At 43.3% G+C, this 23,161-nt stretch overlaps 1 protein-coding gene across 16 annotated transcripts in view; it reads right to left on the bottom strand.

Moving 5' to 3' along the window:
- ABLIM1 (actin binding LIM protein 1) overlaps nucleotides 1-23,161 on the bottom strand; it is a 329,116-nt gene that overhangs the window by 149,430 nt on the left and 156,525 nt on the right. For all 16 annotated transcript variants that reach the window (XM_082423398.1, XM_082423389.1, XM_082423397.1 and 13 more), the window contains one exon: nucleotides 9,108-9,242. In XM_082423398.1, coding sequence (XP_082279524.1) covers nucleotides 9,108-9,242 — 135 coding nt within the window. Of the gene's footprint in view, nucleotides 1-9,107; nucleotides 9,243-23,161 lie in introns of those variants that run through there.

The following is a 23,161-nucleotide window of genomic DNA, read 5'->3' as shown; positions in this document are numbered from 1 at the left end:
ATCTGGATAAAAAGCTTGTCAAACAAAAGGAACAGTAAGTGCAAAGGTCCTGAGGCGCTTCAATGCTTGGTTTGTTTAAGAGCAATCAAACAGGTCAGTGTAGCTTGGCAGAGGGAGCCACAGAGAAAGTGGTGGGACATGAGGACTGGGAGTAACAGTGAGGAGGGACCCTGAAGGTCAAATTAAGGTCTTTGGCTTTCATTCTGAAAGATGCGGGAATTCTTTGGAAAGGTGACAGGATCTGGCTTTATTTTTAAGGATCACCTTGGCTACTGCATTAAGAATAATCTGGGGAAGGGGGGCAACGGCAGATGCAGGGAGACCCAATACCATTATTAATCCAGGCAAAACATGATGGCAGCTTGGAGCAGAATCATTATCTTTGGGATAGTGTAAATGGTCAGATTTTTGTATACACTATGAAGATAGGGCCAAAGGGATTTGTTGGTGGAATACTTGCTTCATGTGAAAGAAGAAGAGGAGTGAAAATGACTCCAACGTTTTTAGCCTGAGCAACTGGGAGGAAGGTCTTGACAACTGCTGAAATTAAAAGACTGGAGGAGAAGGTTAGGGGGTAGGGATGGTGCTAGTAACCAGGAATTAGGTTTGAGAGGCCTACCGGAGATGCTGAGAAGGCCTTTGAAGATACCAGTCTGGATTGCAGGGGAGAGTAATCGAGTTGGTATTTGTCAGGGTACAGATGGTACTTGTAAACCATGAGACTAGATGAGGTCACTAGAAAGTGGACATAGAGATGAGGTCTGACCACAGGGTACTCCAAGGGTTCAGGGTCAAGACGTGAAAAGAACCAGCAACAGGATGAGTTCAGTGTTTGCTTTAAAAATGTTTGAGGAACATTTCCGTTTTCCTTCCTCCTCTATGATATAAACACTCCCATAACCTTTGTTGTACAAATCATCTTCTTAGAAAATGTGTTCTTCTTTGATCAAGCTGGGAGAACTTCAGCGTTCCCTTTCCCAAAAAGTAAGCTTTCATGGACACAAAACAGAGCTCTCAAGAACTATAAAGAATTTGAGATTTTTACCTGCAAGCTAACAAGTTAGCCTGCCCTGATTTCATGGATGCTGGCAGAAGACATGAAACTCCTGGGTCAGAAGCAAAAGACTTTTTTTTTTTTTTTTTTTTTTTTTTTAAGAAGCGAAAGACTTTATGACTGGGCGAGTAACATGAGCTTCATATTTGTTACCCATTCCCCATGACCCCCCAAATCCCACAGAGGCAAGAGAAGCAGGTCACCAGGATGCTGCTCGTGCAGGGGGTTTGTGTCACTGAGGAACCCTGAGCTTCGGAAACCCCAGTCTTTCATAATGAGCTGCAAGCAAATCTATCCAACCTTTGTTCTAGAGGCAGACATTATCTTTATTATACTAGACAGCAAACAAATCCGTCCCCTACTCCAGAGGGAAACACTATCTCTATCTTCCAAGAATGTTCACTATACAAACATCCTTGGAAAGATAATTCAGAACAAAAAGCTACCAGCGCCTATGCTCACAAGAGACCCATGGATAATTATCTCCCAACAAGAGTCAAAATTGTTAAGCAGCGTATTTTGGAGAAGTTCTGAGCCTTTATCCTATTTCACTTTGGAATTCAAAACCTTATAATCTAAATTATATTTATTTGACTAGGTAACACTTTAACACGGTGCAAGATTCAAAAGATAAACTACACAGGATTATTCTTTTATCAACAAAAGATGGCATGAAAGTGGTTTCTGATTTGCTGTGAGAAGGGAGCACATTTGCATCAGACTTATTTTTCTTGCATCCTGATTAATTCTTCCATTTAATCAATTTCCAAATGAGTCAGATTCTCTAAATAGGTATTAAAAGCCCGAGCTCAGCACTTAGGGAATATAAGAAATTGCTTCCATTTTACTAGAGCTTTATCAATGTCCACCTGAGTCGGAAAATACCCCACATGCAGTGGGTTATATCCAGCGGGTTAAGTGAAAGCTAAGGGGCTAAACCAGCATAAAGAACTAAACAGCAGCAACATCCCACCCAAGCGCTGCCTGACAGTAGCCTTCAGCACAAGTTCTCTTATCTGTTCCATCTGCCAGGCAGACGTGTAGCTCTGTAATCAATGACAGATAGCTTTACTTACACTCGTTCTTTTCAAAAGATAATGTTGCTGTCTAGTAAGCATTTGAGGGCATATATCATAGTAAGCATTCAATAAATCTTGTTGACTAGCTATGCCATTAGAAACACTTACAAATATTCAAGTGCCAAAGAAATACACGGTTACTGGTCATTCATTCATTCAGTCAGCTTTCCCCTTATTGGGCACCTAATACGTCGGGCATTGTTTTAGGTACCAGGTGCACAGTAGTAAACAAAACAGACAAAAAGCTCTGCCCTCGAGGGGAGCTTACTCTTTAGTAGGGGGTAAAGATGCATGAATAAAATATACTAAATAATGATAAATGTTAAGGAAAAAAGATACAGCAGAAAGAGATATGGTATAGGGAGCAGCTGAAATCTTATACAGTATAGTCCAGGAAAGGCTCACTGAAAACAGAACATTTGGCTAGATAGCCCTTCTCAATCTTCTGGTCCCTGATCGTTTCTAAATGCTCTAGAACTTTCTGGAAGAAAACCAGATCTAGGGCATTATCCTGAAAAAAAATGCCGAAGATAGACAACAATAATTATAATGAACAATATAATGTGTCAACAATGTATATGATGAACTGTGTATATAATTATAATTAACTTAAATATAATTAAATATTAAATATGTAATTATTAAATATTAAATTTATACTATTTAAATAGGTTTCTTATTCTCTTATAGAGCATGTATTACAATCCTGATGCAGACAAGGTGCTACATTAAAAAATGATCATATCACTGGAACAATATCAGAATGAATGGATAGCATTAAAAAGAAAAAACCTCTTTTAAGTTAGTGGGATTGTTGCTGCTAATGCGCAAGGATGAAAAACAAAGCCACTAAGTACTGAAGATAAAGAATAGCTCCATCCAGAAGCCTGCAGCCATATTTTATTTCCATTGGGTTATTATAAAGAATAACAGAAGCTATGGGGATCTCCTTTTCTTTTAATTATAGAATCTATCCATTAATTAAATCACTTTCTCCATCTCATTACCAGATGGGCACATTTTCCAAGGTTACAAATGGAAATTAGGTTCTGCTTCCTTCAGACGCTGGCATCGTTATTATTCAGTTCCTGCCTTTTGCCCTTTCCCAGGGGAATTCCACGCACAATTATAGAGTTTCAGCCATTATCTGGATGCCAAACACTTTCGAACCCTTCTTCCCAACACAGACCAGTACCTCTCGAGTGCTAAGCCTACGAGACTCTGTATGGACCATGTGGACTCAGCCTCAATGTATCCCAAACTGAACTCTCTCCCTGCGCTAGCCTATCCAGTGTTCCTGTATATCCTTAGTTGGTGGCAACCTTCTGTCCACCCAGGCAGTCCAACTGGAAACCTGGATCCTTCTTCATTCCTCATATTCAATCAGTCATAAAATCCTAGCAACCTTAACTTTAAATGTCTTTTAAATCTGTCCCTGAGTCCCTATCACACCTGGTGCCACCTTACATTATTTCCACCTGACAACCATTCTATCCCCCTTCTGCATCTATCTCCCTGCCCCCAGTCCACATCCTATATTTCTCTCCATCACAGCACTTACTACTCAATATAATACATGTTGCTCATGTATATACCTCTTCAAATACCCCATGAGTTCTCTGACACACAAACATGTATGTGTGTCAGCACACAAACGTGCTGTGCTCTTTCTTTTCTCAGCATTTAGCATAATATCTTGCGTGGAGTATGTGTTCCATTAACATGTACTAATTGGATACATAACTCTTGGACCATCAGATCCCAAGATATCAGACAGTTCAGGAAGTGATATAGGTTCACCAACAAAATTCTTGCTCACCAATCCTGACCCTGTTACAGCTAAACCTATGAAGTCATGGACTGCTAATGGGTTTAAGTTTGTGTTATCAACTCTAATTCCTCCACTGCAACCCTTTCCCACTTTCGCACTTGTCTAGCTCTCATGTAAGATGTTCAGTGTCCTCTTTGTCCCTCCTCTTTCAAAATCCATTCTTAGTAAAAGAGTTCATCTCTGCTTTTTACTTCCACGGGTATTTGCATCTTAGGGCTTTCTTTCTAATTGCGGAAAGTCCCCTCAGGTCCCATTCAAGAACTACAAGGCTTTGGCACCACGGTATACGTATGAAGGAGAGCTGGTAGGAGGGAGGGGAGAGAATCACCCGGAGATCCTGACTCACCTCGCAGTCAGAACCTGAATGCTCCTCCTCCCGCACTCAGCCAGGTCTTGACCAAAACCCCAGGCTTGTTTTAGCAAATGCTCTCCACCCAAAATCCTCCATCCTGGGACATTAGCTCACAATCTGAACAGGACATCTCTATTTTGTTTTTCCTTCCAGTTTTATTGAGACATAACTGACATACAGCTCTGTATAAGTTGAAGATGCATAGCATAATGATTTGGCTCACATACATCATGAAATTATGACCTCAGTAAGTTTAGTGACCATCCATCATCTCATACAGATGCAGAATTAAAGAAATAGAAAAAAAAATTTTTTTTTCCTTCTGAAGAAAACTTAAGCTTTACTCTCTTAACTTTCACATGTAACATAAAACAGTGTTGATTATATTTATCACATCGTACATTACATCTCTAGTACTTATTTATCTTATAACTGGGAGTTTGTACCTTTGACCACCTTCATCCAATTCCCCCCACCTCCGCCTCTGGTGACCACACTTCTGATCTGTTTCTCTGTGAGTTTGTTTTCGAAGTATAATTGACCTGCAATACTGTGTTAGTTCCTGGTACACAGCACAGTGATTTAACATTTCTGTACATTTCAAAATGATCACCATGACAAGTCTAGTTACAACCTGCCACCACACAAAGGTATTACATAAATATTGACTGTAGTCCCCACGCTGTACATCTCATACCAGTGGTTCATTTATTTTGCAGCTGGAAGTTTGTACCTCTTAATCTCCCTCACCTATTTCTCTCCCACATCTTCCTCTTCCCCTCTGGCATCCACCTGTTCGTTCTCTGTATCTATGACTCTTGTTTCTGTTTTGTTATGGTTGTTCATTTGTTCTGTTTTTTAGATGACACATATAAGTGAAATCATACAGTATTTGTTGCTGTCTGACTTATTTCACTTAGCATAATACCCTCTAGATCCATTCGTTTATTCTTTTGCAGACGGCAAGATTTTATTCTTTTTCTGTGACTGGGTAATATCCATTGTATATCACATCTTCTTTATCCAGTCATCTACTGATGGGCACTTAGGTTGCTTCCATATCTTGGCTATTGTAAATAATACTGCAATGAACATAGGGGTGCATATATCATTTTGAATTAGTGTCTTCATATTTTTTTGGATAAATACCCAGAAGTGGAATAGTTTAATCATATGGTAGTTCTACATTTAATTTTTTGAGGAATCTCCATACTGTTCTCCATAGTGGCTACACCAATTTACATTCCCACCAACACTGCACGAGGGTTCCCTTTTCTCCACATCCTCGCCAACACTTGTGATTTGTGTAAAAATGACACCTCTGCTTTAGATGTAACAGAAAGAAAACAAAACTGTTGTTTTAAGACTTAGCTGCAGTCTGGGCCACTTGGGTTAGGAGGAAGACAGCATTCTTCAAGGAGAAGATTTCTGTTTCCTCTGGGAAACACTCCTAATGAGCTTATAAAACGTAGAGACCCTAAGGTAATTTAGACTCCTGAGCTGACAATGAGGGAGAAGGAAGTTGGGGTCCCTGGGATGGAGGGCAGAAGGGTCTTTGTAGAGAGAGGACGCCCTACCAAGATGGTAGCAGATGAGGTTCTGAATAAGTATGAGAAATGGCCCTCATCTGTACTTTCTGCTCAATTTTCCTGTAAATGTAAAATTGCTCTAAAAATTAAAGTCTATTAATAGACTTTTCTAGTTAATAGAAAGAAGGAAGGAAGGAAAGAAAGAAAGAAAGGGGCGAGGGAGGGAGGGAGTGAGGAAGGAAGGAAGGAAGGAAAGAGAAAGCCTGAGAATGCTAGGCAGTTGTCTATTCTGTGCTATAACTCCCTCCATTATCCCAGACATTCAGTAAACTCTGCTGAAAACAGCTGCTTTGTGAAGTGGTACTTTGGGAAAAGGACGAAGAGAAATGGTGTTCAGTATGGGGTGAAGCCATGCTAAAGGCACAGCACTCATAAAGGGGAGACCAAGAATTTGGGAGTGGCAAGAGTTTAGAGCAAGAGGGGACCACAAGAATGTAAACCTCGAGGAATCTCTAGAACTGTGTTGTCCAATACTATAGCTACTGACTACCTGTGGCTATTGAACAGTTGAAATGTGACTGACTAGTCCAAATTGAGATGCACTGTAAACTAGTATGAAAAAAAAAGAATGTCAAATATCTCAATTTTTATTTTAATTACTTGTTGAAATTATACTATTTTGGGTCTGTAAGGACAAATAAAAAATATATTATGAAAGTTAACTGCACCTGTCCCATTATACCTTTTTAATATAGCTATTAGAAAATTCAGAATCATGTATGTGGCTTGCATCATGTTTCTACTGGACAACACTACTCTAGAATCTTGGGGAAAAGGCATAAACTTGCTAGAGTATAAGACATGGGGAGCTTAAACACTTTCTTTGGATAGTAAAAAAAGGGGTGACCCCAGTAAGCTGGAGACATAAGACAGTAGACTTGACAGATAAAGTATGGGAAAATACAAATTTACAAGAACCGATGACATTTATTTTAGTAAAGTTTTGTTTAAACTAAAAATAATTCCTATGAATGACGTGTTCTCAAAATATGATGTAATTTATAAAAAAATTCAACTTTTCAGGAACACATTGATAGCATGAAACAAAGTACATATGGTACAACTTTCCAACATAAATAACTTACATTCAGTCCTTCGATTTAAACTAGAAGAAAAGCATGGAAACTTCTACCTCTTGGGGGATAAACGAATGTGTCTTCTAATATCGTGATGTGTTGAACAGTGACTACCCGGAGACTAACACTTTGTACTTTCTACTAGAAATATAAACTACATACAGGGCTGCCCTTCTTTACTTTTTTCTGTTTATTTCATACCAAATCTACTCCTTAAGCCATGTCTCAGGAAATCTATGAGCAAAAAAAAAAACAAAATATAATGCCTGACTCCAAGTTAGTCAATCTGGATGTAAGGAGAAGTTATATATTTTTCTGACATGCTACCTAAAAGGCTCTAATTCAGTACTTCTGGGTTCTGTATTATATAGAAATATGGTTATGTGTATATAGAACTGGCAAACTTCAGACCTGGGGTGATTTAAATATCACGTGGTCTAGTCTCTTTCTTTTACAGATAAGGACACAGAGCCACAGAGAGGTCACTTGCCTGAGACCATAGAGCTGCTTTAGCGGCAATGGCAGGACTTGAGGCACACAGAGTGTGGACACAGTCAGTTCCCTGGGTGTGACCTTGATGTTTCCTGATAACCAACTTGGGTCGTCTGAAAACTGGGGATTTATCGTACTTGCTCATAGGGATTTCCAGGAGGATAAAAGACTCTCTCTCTATATGATGCGCATTATAGCCTTTGTCACCTCTGTCACGCTGAATGGGAGCTAAACTCATGCCCTTCCTTCCCCTCCACCTTTTTACCCGAGCTATATGCTAGTACTCTTTTTCCTGAAAAGGTTACACTCAGTGAAAGAAACAGCTGTGGACTCCAGAAGAGCTTTTGCCCACCGCCTTTGATCATGTATTTGAGGGTCTCTAGGAAGCCTGGAGCCTACTTGAGAGACCCCGGGGACAGCTGGTTAAGATGGCAATGCTGACCTTTTGTAGCCTAAGAGGCTCAAAATGAAACATGGTTTCCAGGAATGAGGGTGGGTACCACGTGCAGAGCTCAGAGTAAAGCTACAGGGCAGGCCCAGAGTCTTGCCCCTCCTCCACCTCTTCCAACATCACTGAACCCCAGCCTGAGCTATCCAGACATGCCCTTAGCTCAAGTAACATATTTCTCAAATAAACACACAGAAACTACTCTCTTCTTCCTTGGCCACTTGGCCAGGCCCTGGCTCCAGAATAACAGGACAGCACATTTCATACATAGATGCCAAGAGTTGCACACCCAAAAAGGGGGGCTTGTTAATGGAAATCAACCACAAAGGGGTCACTTCTTAAGTGGGAAGTATTTTCCTGCTTGGAGGCCTTCCAAGTGTTCTTGCTTAATTCTCACTTCTCAACACACACACACACGCACACACACGCACAGAAGCCAGTGACTTAGCACCCCAATCTTAAAGTTTTCCAGTCCTCCTTTAAAAAATGGCTTTGGGACATGGTTACTTTGAAGTAGGAGTCCCTCATCTCAGGGAAAAAGAAATATAAAGTACAGATAAACAGCAAGGTCCTACAGTATAGCACAGGGAACCACATTCAACAGCCTGTGACAAACCAGAATGGAAAAGAATATGAAAAAGAATATGTAAATATATGTATAACTGAATCACTTTGCTGTACACTAGAAACTAACACAACATTGTAAATCAACTATACTTCAATAAAATAAAAAAATTTTTTTTTAATTTTTTTAAAAAGAAATATAAACTTGGGACTTCCCTGGCAGTCCAGTGGTTAAGACTCCATGTTTCCATGGCAGGGGTCACGGGTTTGATCCCTAGTTTGGGAACTAAGACCCCATATGCCGCATGGCACAGCCAAAAAGAAAAACAAAACAAAACAAAACACAAAACTCCATTTTCATTGCTCTTCCACAATTAGTCTCCCCTCCTAGGATCAGGAACCTCAGTGAACACCCAAAGACAGTGTACTGCTGGTCTTGGGGGTGGGGGGAGCTCAGTCTCCCCCTTAAGTTTAATCCATTCCCAAATTAGAGAAGGTGAGCAATTCCAGGGTCTGGGAGCACATTCATTTATCATCTGGTAAACTGGTGTGGCGTTAAGGGGATGGGGCAGCCTCCAAGGCAAGGACATGGCATACCGCCAGGAAGCTGGAGGCTCCGTACCTTTGCAGGTGAAACATTTGATGTGGAAATGTTTGGTCTGGACCCGAAGCACTTCACCCTTGCACGGCTCCCCACATTTATGGCAGTGAATGACAGGCTTCTCTGACGGGTGGTGAGGGTCCTGAGGGTGGGCCACTGAAAGAAAAACAACAAAAGATCCATGTGAGTAGAAAGCATTCCTACAAAAGGAGTCATTGTGGGCACGCATAAATATGCCCATAATTTTAGTATCAAATGAGCCACATATTGATTCAATAAGCACCAGTGGAGCCCCTGCCCCCATGTCATAATTACGGGGACACACAGATCAATAAGAGAGTTGTGGCTTTAACAGTCTGGTGGGGAAAACACTGGGCTTGTTCCTCTGGCAGCCAGAAGTCTTGTCTCTTCCTCCCAAACTTCTCCAGGACTATGTAATTGGGTCATTAAGTATATGATCTTATTTGGTTCAGTATTGTGCGGCAGGTCCTTATCTTGATTTAGAAAGTGCCTTCCAGCCAGGAGTTCACTGCAGACTGTAAGTTCCTTGACAATGAGGACCGTTTATTAAAGTTCATATTTTGTTTCTCCCCGTTTTTACTCCTCCTTCTTTCCCCAGCTCCTCTGAACACAGCAGAACACTCGTGCACCAAAGGGGCTCAGTTAACATTTATTTCCTTCTTAGTTAGCAGGCACTGGCTAGTTCCTCGTCTCCAGAGAGTCATTCCTGATCCTCGTTTGGCAACTCAACCCGTTGCATGTCTATTACGAGCCTCCTATTGTGTGCACAGCTCCTGATACACACACTGCAGGCAGTCCTTTAAAAAAATAAATTAGGGGCTTCCCTGGTGGTGCAGTGGTTGAGAGTCTGCCTGTCAATGCAGGGGACACGGGTTCGAGCCCTGGTCTGGGAAGATCCCACATGCCGCGGAGCAACTAGGCCCGTGAGCCACAACTACTGAGCCTGTGCGTCTGGAGCCTGTGCTCCGCAACAAGAGAGGCCGTGATAGTGAGAGGCCCGCGCACCGCGATGAAGAGTGGCCCCCGCTTGCCGCAACTAGAGAAAGCCCTCACACAGAAACGAAGACCCAACACAGCCAAAAATCAATCAATCAATCAATAAAATAAATAAATAAATAAATAAATAAATAAATAAATTAGTAACTACGTGGATTTCTCTGAACTTCAGTTTCCTCTCCTGTAAAACAAAGGGAATTGGATCAGCGGATTTCGAAGATCTTTCCAGGCTCTAAAATCATATGATGGGGCTTACAGGGATTATTCTCTCAGTTACCAGAGAGTGGCCTTCAGAGAATAGAAGTTATTGTGACTGCCGTGCCCCCGGAATAGGATTACAGGCTCCTCTTACAAAGGACCAAGAGAGTAGGCAGCAAGAGGACACCTGTGACTTGACGCTACCCAAGGATCTTCATTGAACCTGCAGCTTGTCCAGCCAGAGAATGCAGCAAGGCGTTTTTTGCTATTAAATTCCTTTTCTGATTTGGGTCCTCAGAAGGAGGAACCGTGTGATATACAGAAATGTATTACATAAGTACCTGCATAAGCGTGATATGGGATAAGAACAGTGAACCTAAAATTAATCAACCAACACAAAGAACAAAGATGATTTCTTTTTTCAAACGGTAAAACCAGGTTGGACCGGGGGAGGGGGGTGTGGGCAGGTATTGCTGAAACTGAATTTAGAAAGCACCTCACAGCAAGGAGCTCTCTGTATACCACGAGTATAATAGTGCATTGTTTCCCTCAGACCACTGTAATGTTCTCATTTCTCCTGGAAAGAGTTTGAATAAGACAGTCCAATTAATCCATTACTAGTTAAATTCTCAGAAACAAGGTTTTCCTTGTGAGATTTAGACCAGGAGCAGGTGTAGTTTCGGGTTAAACTCGTGACCTGAAATCTCTGCACTGGACCCCAAAGTGTTCGGCAAAGGTATGAACATCGTGATACCCCTGCATTTCCTTATCTGCCTGCTGGGATCTCTCTTGGAAACCTGTATTCACAACAGAAGTCAGTACTATCTAAAGGAATTAAGAAGGGGCTTCCTTCCAAGATCTCTAAACAACCACTGACTTTTAAAATGATGTGTAACAAGGCCAAAAATCTATTCACCTGGGCATTAAAAAAAAAAGTCTCCCTTAACAATATCTGCTTTATGTAAGGTTTTTCGTTTGTTGGTTTCAACTTCCTGCTTCCTATAAGAATGGAGGAAAATAATATTTACTGAGCATCTGTCTGCTAAGTGCCAGGCACGGTGCTAGGTGCTTATATATAAGTCATTTTATTTCATCCTCACCACCCCTTTCTCAGTGAGGTGGGGAATACTGTTCCCACTTGACAGATGAGGAAATCAAGCCTCAGAGAAGCTGAGCAGCCTGCTCAAGTAACAGTAAGTGCAGGCTCAAAGATCTACACCCAGGGCTTTCTGACTCCCAAGCTCATGCTCCTCTTGTCTAAATCACAAATTTAGAAATCAGAAGTTATTATAAGTCCAGCGATGATTGTTGTTAAGTCAGGCAATAATTTATTTAGCCAGGCTCAAGGGCTGTTCTAAAAGCAGCAACTAGGACTTGGTTTATACACTGTGTACAGTAATATATTGCTAGCTGAGCATGGCACCCAGATGGTAACCCTCAAGGTGGCTCTGCTGATGCCCTATATCAGAACTCCCTGTGCCATGTATTAAATATGCAGATTCCTCAGCCCACTGAACTAAGGGTGTGAGTCGGGGACCTATTATTTTCCTAAGCTCCTCAGGTGATTCTTATGCATACTACAGTTTAAGAACTACTGTCCCCTTAGAATTCAGACAATATTGTTAAGCAAGTTACAGAGAAGAGTTATAGTGAAAAAAAGTAACCCACAAGACCATCCAACTCAGAAGCAACATTAGAACACAGTGGATCTCTTGACTGTGAGGGAGAATGCATTTTTGGATGAGAAATTGCACTGCAGTTTCTCTTGACACTTGAATTTTTTATAGCTAAGCAAGCCAGCTATGCTGAGTAATGATGAGGGAAGGAAAATATCATTTCACTTCTTGGCTCTTCCCTTTGCCTCAACGCAGGTGCCAATGCACATGCTGGCACCAGTCACGAAGGTCAGAATTGGGATCAGCATCTGCATTTTGCAAGCATTTCCCTTTGGAAATATATATTACACTGCGAAACCCTCCATGCCCAGAGATGACCTCTATTTTCACCCAGAGATGAGCAGAGACTACATCACGTTTACTTGCCTTTCCATCATACATCAGCCTAGGCAGACACTTATCAGAACCACCTACTTGTGAAGAAATGGGCTCTGCTTGTTAGAGGACAGAATCCAAAGACCAAAAGAGACTCAGTATTTATTTCATCCCAACTCAAATCAGTATAGACAAAAGAATCTCTCCGCTTTTTAAAGATCAATAAAGAGGTCTCTTTTACATAACTTCCTTTGGCAGTTTGGTTAATACCAAATGTATATTCTTTGGCTCAAGCCTACATTTTTGAAATATGCGGAGCCACTTGCAACATAAAAAATGACATTAATTCTGTACTCCTCTTATTTGCCAACTAGCTCTGTTGCTAATTTTTACTTGATTGCTCCATCCTTCAGAGCCTGGGTGGTCCCTCCGTATTCTACCGATAGGGAAAATGAGCAGAGAGCTTACATTCCTTGTGCCCAAAGTCAGCAGCAAATTATTGGCAGAGGTACACTCAGCACTCGGGCTTCCCAAATTTCTTCTGCTGTACCAAGTAGTGAGTGATTTACCCCGGAATTTGGGCAGACATGGTTAAAACCTTCCATGGCTCATCAGTTTGTTGCTAAAATAAGAATAATACGATGAGAAACCAAAAGCATGGTCGCATACCTCCTGAATAGCAAGGAAATGTATATGAAGAGCCAAGAATTTATTGGCCTGAAAAGGTAAAGGGATTCGTCCACTGCATAATATCCAGTTTGGAGGGATTCTGGAGACTCAGTTAAAACAGGCTATTGCAAGGCTAACTGAGGAGTTTCACACTGCCTTTCACAGTCAAGCAAAGCAGGTGAGCCTCATCCCTGAGACTCCAGCATAGAACAGAACCAAAGTTCCATTTTGGATGTGTTACTTAGGAAATGCCTATTAGAGATCGCAGGCGATGAGACTGTGTGTGTGTGTGTAGGGGGGGGTGGTTTGAGATCATTAAGGAAACCTGTTACCTTCAGTGCCCCCAAGCAGAGGACATTAAAGGCTGTAAGAGGAAAGCTGAAAAGATTAGGTGGAGCCCCTCCTAATATTCCAGAACCAGCCTCGTCTTACCCAAGTTCTTTCCTTCTGGGGGACAGACCATGGAACTAGACCAGCAGAATCAGAATATCTGAGAAAGCGTATTTGAAATAAAAATCTCCTTAGCAGGTGACTATCACGAGCCTATGACACCATCCTCAGTATGAGTTATAACTTGCCCCGGGTTATCTGAATTATTCAGAATCTCCCAGGTAAGAAATCCCCCTCCCAAGTACTCTTCCTTGTCATTAGCACCGTCACTCCCTTCACCAGCCTTTGAAACCACACAGGCTTGATGGCTTTCAAAGCCCTTCCATCTGCATTAGCTCATGTTACTCTCATGAGAGCCCAACAAGGTAGGAAGAGCAGAAACTGTCAAGCACGTTTTACAGATGGGCAAACTGAGACTCAGAGGAACAAAGTGACAAACCCAAGGTGACAGAGCCATGAAATAGAGAGTTGGCAATAAACCAACGGCGAGGGCTTTCTCCAGTTGCGGCAAGCGGGGGCCACTCTTCATCACGGTGCGCGGGCCCCTCACTGTTGCGGCCTCTCCCGTTGCGGAGCACAGGCTCCAGATGCGCAGGCTCAGTAGTTGTAGCGCACGGGCTTAGTTGCTCCGCGGCATGTGGGATCTTCCCGGACCAGGGCTCGAACCCGTGTCCCCTGCATTGGCAGGCGGATTCTCAACCACTGCGCCACCAGGGAAGCCCCCAATGCAGTGCTCTTTACACCCAAATGATCCCCTAATCACTGACGCTTGGAGCCTTGCAGTCATCCTGATCCCACCCTCTCTTTCATCTCCCACGAAATTCTGTCCACTCTCACATCCCTTAGTCATCCCTTCTCTCACCACATGCATCCAGTCTCCAACCCCTTTTTCTCAGATTGCTGAGAGTTCCCTGCTCCCTGGCTCTTTCTTCTTCAATGTGACGTGAGAAGAATAGGCAACTCAAAGGAGTGGGGCATCACTCCCCACTCCTTAAGTTTGGGCTGTGTTTGGTGACCTCCTTCCAGAGGGGACAGTATGGAAGGGGGAGTGGGAGAGAAACTTTACAGTGGACAGATCTGACAAGCACTACCTCACCCAGGTGCTCAAGGTCAACATCAGCAGGTCGTGTTAATAGTATGTACCTTTGATATGATGTGATGAAAACTAGTACTTTGCCCCTGTGACCTTCCTTCCCCCCAAACCTCATAATCCTAGTCTAATCATGAGAAAATTCCCAAAGTGTCAGACCAGTACTCTTCAAAATCATCAAGATCATCAAAAACAAGGAGGAAAGTCATATTGTCACAGCCAAGAGGAGCCTAAAATGATATGATGACTAAATGTAGTGTGGTATCCTGGATGGGATCCCAGAACAGAAAAAAGACATCAGATAAAACCAAGAAAATACACACAAAGTATAGACTTAAGTTAACAATGTGTCAGTTTTGGTTCATTAACTATAACAAAAGAATTATATTAATGTAAGATGCTACTCATATGGAAAACTAGTATACGGAAACTCTCTGTACTATCTTCTTGAATTTCCTTTAAATCTAAGACTGCTCTAAAAAATAAAGTCTATTAAAATAAAAACAAAATAACTTCCATTATCTCTCTCAGTCCCAATCCATCAAGTCTAAAGTTCTTGGTCTCATTTCAGAGATCTTCAATAACATGACCCACAATAGCTATTTAGATATTTAAGAAGAAACTACATGGCTGAGTATTTCTCACTGTGCTGAGTGGTTTTGAACTCTGGCAGGCCAACCCCAAAGATAGACACTAAAATCCTCTGCTGTCCATTCATATAAATATACAAAGCTCCCTTTAGTGAGGCCTCCTGACCACTGCCTGGTCAGTCATCTGAAGCTTCTCTGAAGCTCTCACTGTAGCTTATATTAATAAAATATTTCATTCTCCTCCAAGTCCTAAAGCACTAAATACCTGCACTGTCACCCAGCACTTAATTTTCTCTTGTTTTGTGTTTATTTTGCTTTTGTTTCACAGCGCATCAATCCTGACCCTACAAAACTGCAAGCTCAATGGTCAATTCCTCCAGGTTTCTGGGATACTTTTGATTTCAAATAATCTGAGTTGTTCTCTCTGTACTTCTCAGTTCAATTTTTGGATCAGGGAAAATACAGTTACCAGCCAATACCACTATTGGAGCATCTCCCATATGAAGCTACAGATTCTTGAACTTATGACATCTCAGTATGTAACTCTGTAACACCATTCTATTATTGTAACAAGTACAATTTATTGAACACTTACTATGTTCTAGGCCCTGTGTTAACTGATTTACACTCGCAATCACAGATAATCATCACAACTGCCTTTCGGGGTTGCTGTTTTATTATTCCTGTTGTGCAGAGGAAGACACCAAGGCTAGGAGTCAAATACCTTGTTCAAGACTTATTTACGAAACAGAAACAGACTCACAGACTTAGAGAATGAACTTATGGTTATCAGGTGGGAAGGGTGGGGGGAAGGGATAGTTAGAGAGTTTGGGATTGACATGTACACACTGCTATATTTAAAATGGATAACCAACAAGGACCTACCATATAACACAGGGAACTCTGCTCAATATTATGTAACAAATGGGAAAAGAATTTGAAAAAGAACAGATACATGTATATATATAACTGAATCACTTTGCTGTACACCTGAAACTATCACAACATTGTTAATCAACTATACTCCAATATAAAATAAAAAGTTAAAAAAAAAAAGATAACACAACTAGGAAGTCGTCTGACTCCAAAGCCCACACTCAGAAGCACTGGGTAGGGGATTTCCACAGGAAAGTATTATGCAGCATAGAAGGAAACCAAGCTAGTGCAATGTACTAAATTCTGATCACACAGCTCAGAAGCAGTGAACACCCAGCTGCATCATAATCCCAAAGGTATCACCTGCTAGTAAACAAGCAGATGGGAAATAACACTTCAAATATAAAAGAAGTTATTCCAGGCTGTGGCAATTTATGGGGAAAGAACACTTACAGGGGAAGGGTAATAGAGCAAGGGAATACATCCAGCCTCCACCCTGAGCAGAGGCCTGGGTTAGAAAACTGTCTGGTTAGGACTGGTCTGGATTAGCAATCACAAAATGATTTTCTGCTGGTAAGTTTGGCTTCTGTCTAAAGACAGGAATCCTATTATCCTGGGAGTCTACATTTCAGAGAGACTGCTTCACTACTGAGAAAGCTTTCTATGCTTCTACCCCATTAGTTCCCATTTAATTGTAAACACACATCACAGAGATGTGTTCTCCTGCGCTTCCACCGCTTCTCTCCACCTCCTCCTCCCTTTCTTTATGCTCGAATGGTACTAGTATTGAGCCTAGGAATCGAGCAACTCAGGAGTTTAAATAAATGCACAGAGTGTGTAATTTGCAGTTTACCTAAAAGTCCATTTCCTGCTGTGGCAAGTGGTAGTTACGGGCAGCTACCCACTGTTACCATGTCAGTAGTTGTCCAAAATGACCCTTCCCTTGCATTGGCTTCCATGACCTAATTTCCTTATACCATGTTAGTCTGGTGGTCAGGATTACCGCTTGGCACAAAGCACATGGCCGCCTTGGCACAAACACTCCCGGCGGCAGTAGGACGGCTCTGTTCTAGCGTCCTGCCACTGGTGGCTTTCGCTTGTAACAGATCCCAATACCTAATTTGCCTTTTCTGAGGCAACGCAGTCTGTCTCTGCTATTCCTCCAAACATAAAAGACACTGTCACCAATGGGTCAGCTGGGATCCTGATTATAGCAACAGCCCAGGCTTTAATCCAGTTAATCTGATTCCCCCAAGGCAAAGAGGTACTAGGATTATAATACTTCAGCCAGGAAATTTCCTCCGTGTAAATCATATGATGCTTTTGCCCTGCTGTGTGTGCTACACCTGCCTTCTGGGTATGAAGGTTAATCTTAGAAAGGGATTTACCATAAGTTCGGTGTCTTCTCCTCCTGCTTCTAAAAGAGTGTCTCCCTTGACACACCGTTTGGTTGAGATGACTCACTGAGACCACTCCCTTCTTTGGCCTCCCCTAGCCCTTCTCTGACAGCACTTAGTCATTTAACTTTGGAGCACAGTCATTGGTAGAAAGCCACACCGCTCCTCCTGAACAGTAACTCGAAAGGACCCTGGAGGAGACCTGACCCCTAGTCCTGCCTCTCCTGACACGAGCCTCCACTTCCCCGAGACCATACAGAAGGGCTAAGAGGGGCTTCCCTGGTGGCGCGGTGGTTAAGAATCCGCCTGCCAATGCAGGGGACACGGGTTCGATTCCTGGTCCAGGAAGATCCCACATGCCGCAGAGCAGCTAAGCCCGTGAGCCACAACTACTGAGCCTGTGAGCCACAACTACTGAGCCCATGTGCCGTAACTACTGAAGCCCGCGTGCCTAAAGCCTGTGCTCCACAACGAGAGAAGCCACCACAATGAGAAGCACGCACACCGCAACTAGAGAAAAGCCTGTGCGCAGCAACGAAGACCAAACACAGCCAAAAATAAATAATAAATAAATAAATACATTTATTAAAAAAAAAAAAAAGGGCTAAGAATGCCTCACAGGTTGAAGTGGGGACAACACGAGGTCATCTCCTCGTGGGCGAGCGCCCACAGCACCGGCCTGGCACACAGATGCCCGAGTCATGTGAATGTTGGGAGACTGTCACTAACCCTGATGAGCAGGAATTTCTAAAGTGTAACAAAAATACCTTCTGAAATGTGACACAGCCTTTGAAAGTCACCCAGGGATCTCAAATTGTCCCTGCCCCAGCAATTCTACTTAGAAATGGATCAAGTCAAACACTTGGGCTGTGGCTTCAGCCTGAACCCTGCTGGCAGACCACCAAGAGAGAGGGTCACAGTCTAACAGCATTTAGGCCTAGGGTCCTGGGATGGGGTTTCACTTAGGCCTGGTGGCACCACCATTGCCTTCTCCCCGCTAATTCCAAATCCAGACACATGAGAGGGGTTTAAAAAAAAACAAAAAACCAAGATGTTAATTGTAGTGTCCCTGTGAGGTACACACTGAAGTCTGATAACAGCACAGGAAGCTTCCCAGCTGTCTTTGCCTTTTTTTTTTTTTTTTTTTCCTCTGCTTCTACTTACTGCCCAGGACACACTGGGAATTACTAACTAGTTAAAAATAGCATTTAAGACAAACTAATGACAATTGTTAATATGCGTATGGTACTTCACAATTTACAAAAGGTGTTCAAATATAGTATCTCCCTTGATCCCATCAACCTCAGATTGACCTCACTGAGCATTAGCAACGTTAAGGACCTTCCCCCCAAGAGTGGTGAGCTGGTAGGGCTCCTGCCTGCTGCGGAGAGCTGACCTCGCGCAGCTCTGCCCAACTGTGCGCTCAGCGACTTCACCTTAGGAGCCTGAAATCAGCCACGGGGCGGGTATTTACACCACGGAAATCGGCAAACTTTACAAATCAGGGCTTTGCCCTGTGCCCACTCCCAGAGACGGTTGTGACACATTTACTAGCACACCACTGTGCCCGAGGTCACCTGTTGGTAAACAGCAACATGAGGCTTTTAATTCAGGTGGTCGTAAATTTCAGAAACAAGACTTCGAACCCTTTCTGAAGTGGCCCTCCCACTCGCACCCTGTGAATAAACACGCACGGTCACCTTCCCCTGGGTCTCTCCAGCGTCCGCAGGCCTATGGGGAAGATGAAAGCAAAGGACTTGAGTTCACAGTATCCAACGTGCAGAATCAGACATGATCTTACAAACGCTGGAACTACACTTTAGGTATTTAGGCTCCTTTCAGAACTTCAGTTCTGGCTTGTTCAAGCTTTCTGTATGACATAACTCTGCCCCGTGTCACCTTTGCAAGAAAAGGCTACCACACATAATCTATACTTGTCACCTTGCCAGGTATTTTCCTACTCATCCGGGCGACAGAGAGCCTGACCCTGGGTGGTTCGATCATTCTCTCATTGAACTTCAGGGATTCATCTGCTGGAGTGGGAGAAAAGAGGTTATTTCCTAAAGTTTAGCAAAGTTCAGACTTAGTGAAGTCTATCACTGGAAAAGAAAAAATATGTTTGAAGTTCAACATGCGACCGGTGGGGGAAGAGGACAGAGACATTACATAAATGTCTCCATTAAAACTCCTAAATGCAACCTTCCAACGCTTGGGAAATAACTTCTTATCAACAAGAGTCAACAAATACTGACCACATAAGAGCCTCTGTGTGTCCTGTGTTGTTCCAGGCCCTATGGGGAACTCCGGAGACACGCCTCCCGTGCCCTCCCCAGTTCTGTGCACAGCACACAGGAGGCCCTCCCTGGGGGGCTGGTCAGTGCTGAGAGAAAACCACTTGGGAGCTGTCCTGGGAGGTTTAAGACTGTAGGAGAGGCACAGACGATATGCTAGGACTTCTGCAGGGAGAAGCATGCAGTAGGTTGGGACGAATAGCTGGAGAGAGTTCCAGGGAGGAAGGAGTGGGATTTGAGACCGTGGTATGGGCAGAATGTAAATGGTAACAAGGGGAGGATGGTTCAGGGAGCAGGGACAGCGTGAGCCAGGGCCTGGAGGTGGGAGAGCTATGGTTAGTCGAGCAGCCCTCTGACCCAGAGGCTTCGTGGGCAAGAGCAATGGAAGGCGAAAGTGGCAGCGTTTCTCCCGTGACATTTGTGTAAGTCCCAGATCCTGCCCTCAAAGAGTTTACACTTTTATGGGGTAGGTTAGATGGAAGAAGGTGGAGGAAAGGATAAACAGACAGATAAGGAGATAGAGAGAGACGGGGAGAGAGAGAGATAAAGAGAGAGAAGGAATATGAATGGGAATAAAAGGTAGAGAGTAAATCGTGTGCTGAAATAAAAAGTGTAAAATGAGGAGAGAGAAACCAAAAAAATTTTCAAGAAGGAAGCGTCCTTCCAGCTGGGCCTTTAAGGCGGGGTAGGAGGGCAGGATTTAAATGAGGAGGAAGAAGAGGAAGGCATCTTAGATGATGGAGGGGTGGGATGGGGTATATCTGGGGACCGTCAGGACACCTGGTTTGGCTGAAGCACACAGTGCGCAAAGGGCAACATGGAATAGAAGACAGTGAACAAAGTTTGACCTGTGCATCCTTGAAGGACAAGCTAAGGAACAGACTCTAAAGGTTCCTTATCTCCCCCAGGTGGAGGTCTTGAGATGAGTGATATAATCAGAGTATAGTTGGCCTATTTCTTTTTTTTTTTTAATAAATTTATTTATTTTTATTTTTATTTATTTTTGGCTGCATTGGGTATTCGTTGCTGCGTACGGACTTTCTCTAGTTGTGGCGAGCGGGGGTTACTCTTCGTTGTGGTGCGCGGGCTTCCCATTGCGGTGGCTTCTCTGTTGCAGAGCACGGGCTTTAGGCACATGGGCTTCAGTAGTTGCAGCACGTGGGCTTCAGTAGTTGTGGCTCACAGGCTCTAGAGTGCAGGCTCAGTAGTTGTGGCACACGGGTTTAGTTGCTCCACGGCATGTGGGATCTTCCCGGACTAGGGCTCAAACCCATGTTCCCTGCATTGGCAGGCAGATTCTTAACCACTGCGCCACCAGGGAAGTCCCAGTTGGCCTATTTCTCAGGAGCTGAGTTAGGACTATTTTTCAGCTCACAGTGCAGGCAAATTGGGAGCCACGCACGACGACATGATGGCTTTCAGCGAGGGGTCCCCTCCAGTGGTGAGATGGGCACAGTCCTGACTCTGGTCAGACAGACCTGGTGCAAATCTGGGCTCCACTCCTCTTAGCTTTGTGATCATGAAACAAGTTACTTTTCTTCCTTAAGCCTCAATTTCCTCTTCTGTAAAATGGGGATAAAACCTATTCTGACACTTACAAGGATAAACGTATGTAACGTGCTCAGCACTTTTCCTGACAGATAATGAGTGTTCACCAAATGGAAGCCATGATGGTTCCCGTGGTGTTTCAGTGTGGGGATATGGTGAACTGTAGTTTAAGGTCCTTGATCATAAATAAATGACCATGTGCTCCGCCTGAAACACAAATACGTTGAATTTCCAGCTCTGCTGTCTTCTGTGACTTTTAGCAATGGACACCTGCTCTTCTGCTGGGTAACACCCAGTGAATGTTCAGTGCACCCAATGAATCTTACAGTTTTCGGTGCCATCATTTCAGTTTAACCCATAAGACGCTAAAGAGCAGATTTTGTTTTATCAGCATATAGTTCACACATCCTAAAACTTACCCATTTAAAGTATACAATTCAATGTTGGTAGGTATATTCACAGAATTGTGTGACCATCACCACAAGTAGTAATTCTGGTATTCTTTACATTTTTATCACCCCCAAGAGAGACCCCATACCCATTAGCAGTCACGCCCCCATCCCTCCCCTGCTCAGCCCTGGGCAACCACTAATCTATTTTCTGTCTCTATCGATTTTAAGTAGCAGGTTTGACTAGTGTCCCTTAGTCTCAGCTTCTCAACATCCGCAGAGCAATCAGAAGGAACAACTGTATACGCACACACGGGGATTTCCCTCTACACATCTCACACCTTACTAATGCATGGAATCCTCCCCACTAAGGTATACGTTTGTTTTTCACCAACACATCCTAACCTGAAAGATGTCCTCATTATCACTTCATTTCTGCAGCCCTCGTGAAAAAGAGCCCATCAGAAGAAAAAAAAACTGGATGAGACACCATCAGACCCAGTTCACGTCTCATGTGGGAGGTTTCACAAACACGGCTTGCCCAGAGGTATGTTAACACTGGAGATTTGCCAGAAAATTAGACACAAGAGGATGAGCCTCTGAGTAACTGGTCCCTCAAAAAGTAGGGTGCTAGGAGGGGTTTAGGGGACAGTTGGGAAGAATGCACACTTCAAATAATGTGGGCTTTTGACTCATGTTCAATCTCTTTACTACAGAGCAAACAGAATGATCTTTTAAGGGCATTATTTGAGCAGATCATACCACCAACTAAGGCCTCTAAGTAGCTTCTGCCGCATTATCCAAGGCGCCCTATGGTAGCCCATGGAGCCCACCCACCTCCCTGGTCTGTTCTCATCTCCTCTCCACATGGCTCCCAAGCTCCAGTTCCTGATGCTTCAAGATCTCCACATTCCCCTTCCTTTCCAGAAGGTTCGTCCCCCTGGTATTTGCAAGGCTGGCTCCTCCTCTTCTGGTCTCACCCTAAAGCAGCTCTCACGTCAACCGTCTGAGAGCTCTCCCGGGACCACCCAAGTCAACTCGGTTTCCCTGCTTCCCTGCTACCCCCATCTCTGTTTACTTGCTTTACACTTACCACCATCTAAACATTCTGTTTCCTTCTTTTCTGTCTTCTTTACTACAAGGTTACTGCCACTGTATTCCCAGGGTCTAGCACAGTTCCTGGCACAAGGTCTATGCTCTGTAGATGTATGTTCAGTGTGTTAATTCACTTAACACTAGCCTGATTTCCTGTCTCTTTTCCATAGTAACAGCCTTTGGGTGAAATTGAAAGTTGATTAAATGCCTTGGGGTCACCAATCGGATGTATCAATTAGGTAATTTTGATGATGTCAATAAACTCAACTAATGACATAATGACTAAGACTTGCTTAAATTTCTTTTTTTTTAAATGAGATTTTTTAAAACTTAATTAATTAATTAATTTATGGCTATGTTGGGTCTTCGTTTCTGTGCGAGGGCTTTCTCTAGTTGCGGCAAGTGGGGGCCACTCTCCATCGCGGTGCGCGGGCCTCTCACTATGGCGGCCTCTCTTGTTGTGGAGCACAGGCTCCCGAAGCGCAGGCTCAGCAATTGTGGCTCGCAGGCCTAGTCGCTCCGTGGCATGTGGGA

Source organism: Balaenoptera physalus, assembly GCF_965194825.1.
Source record: "Balaenoptera physalus genome assembly, chromosome: 14".
Taxonomy (NCBI): domain Eukaryota; kingdom Metazoa; phylum Chordata; class Mammalia; order Artiodactyla; family Balaenopteridae; genus Balaenoptera; species Balaenoptera physalus.
The sequence above is the reverse complement of the archived record's forward strand: the minus strand, read 5'-3'. Positions and strand labels throughout refer to the sequence as shown.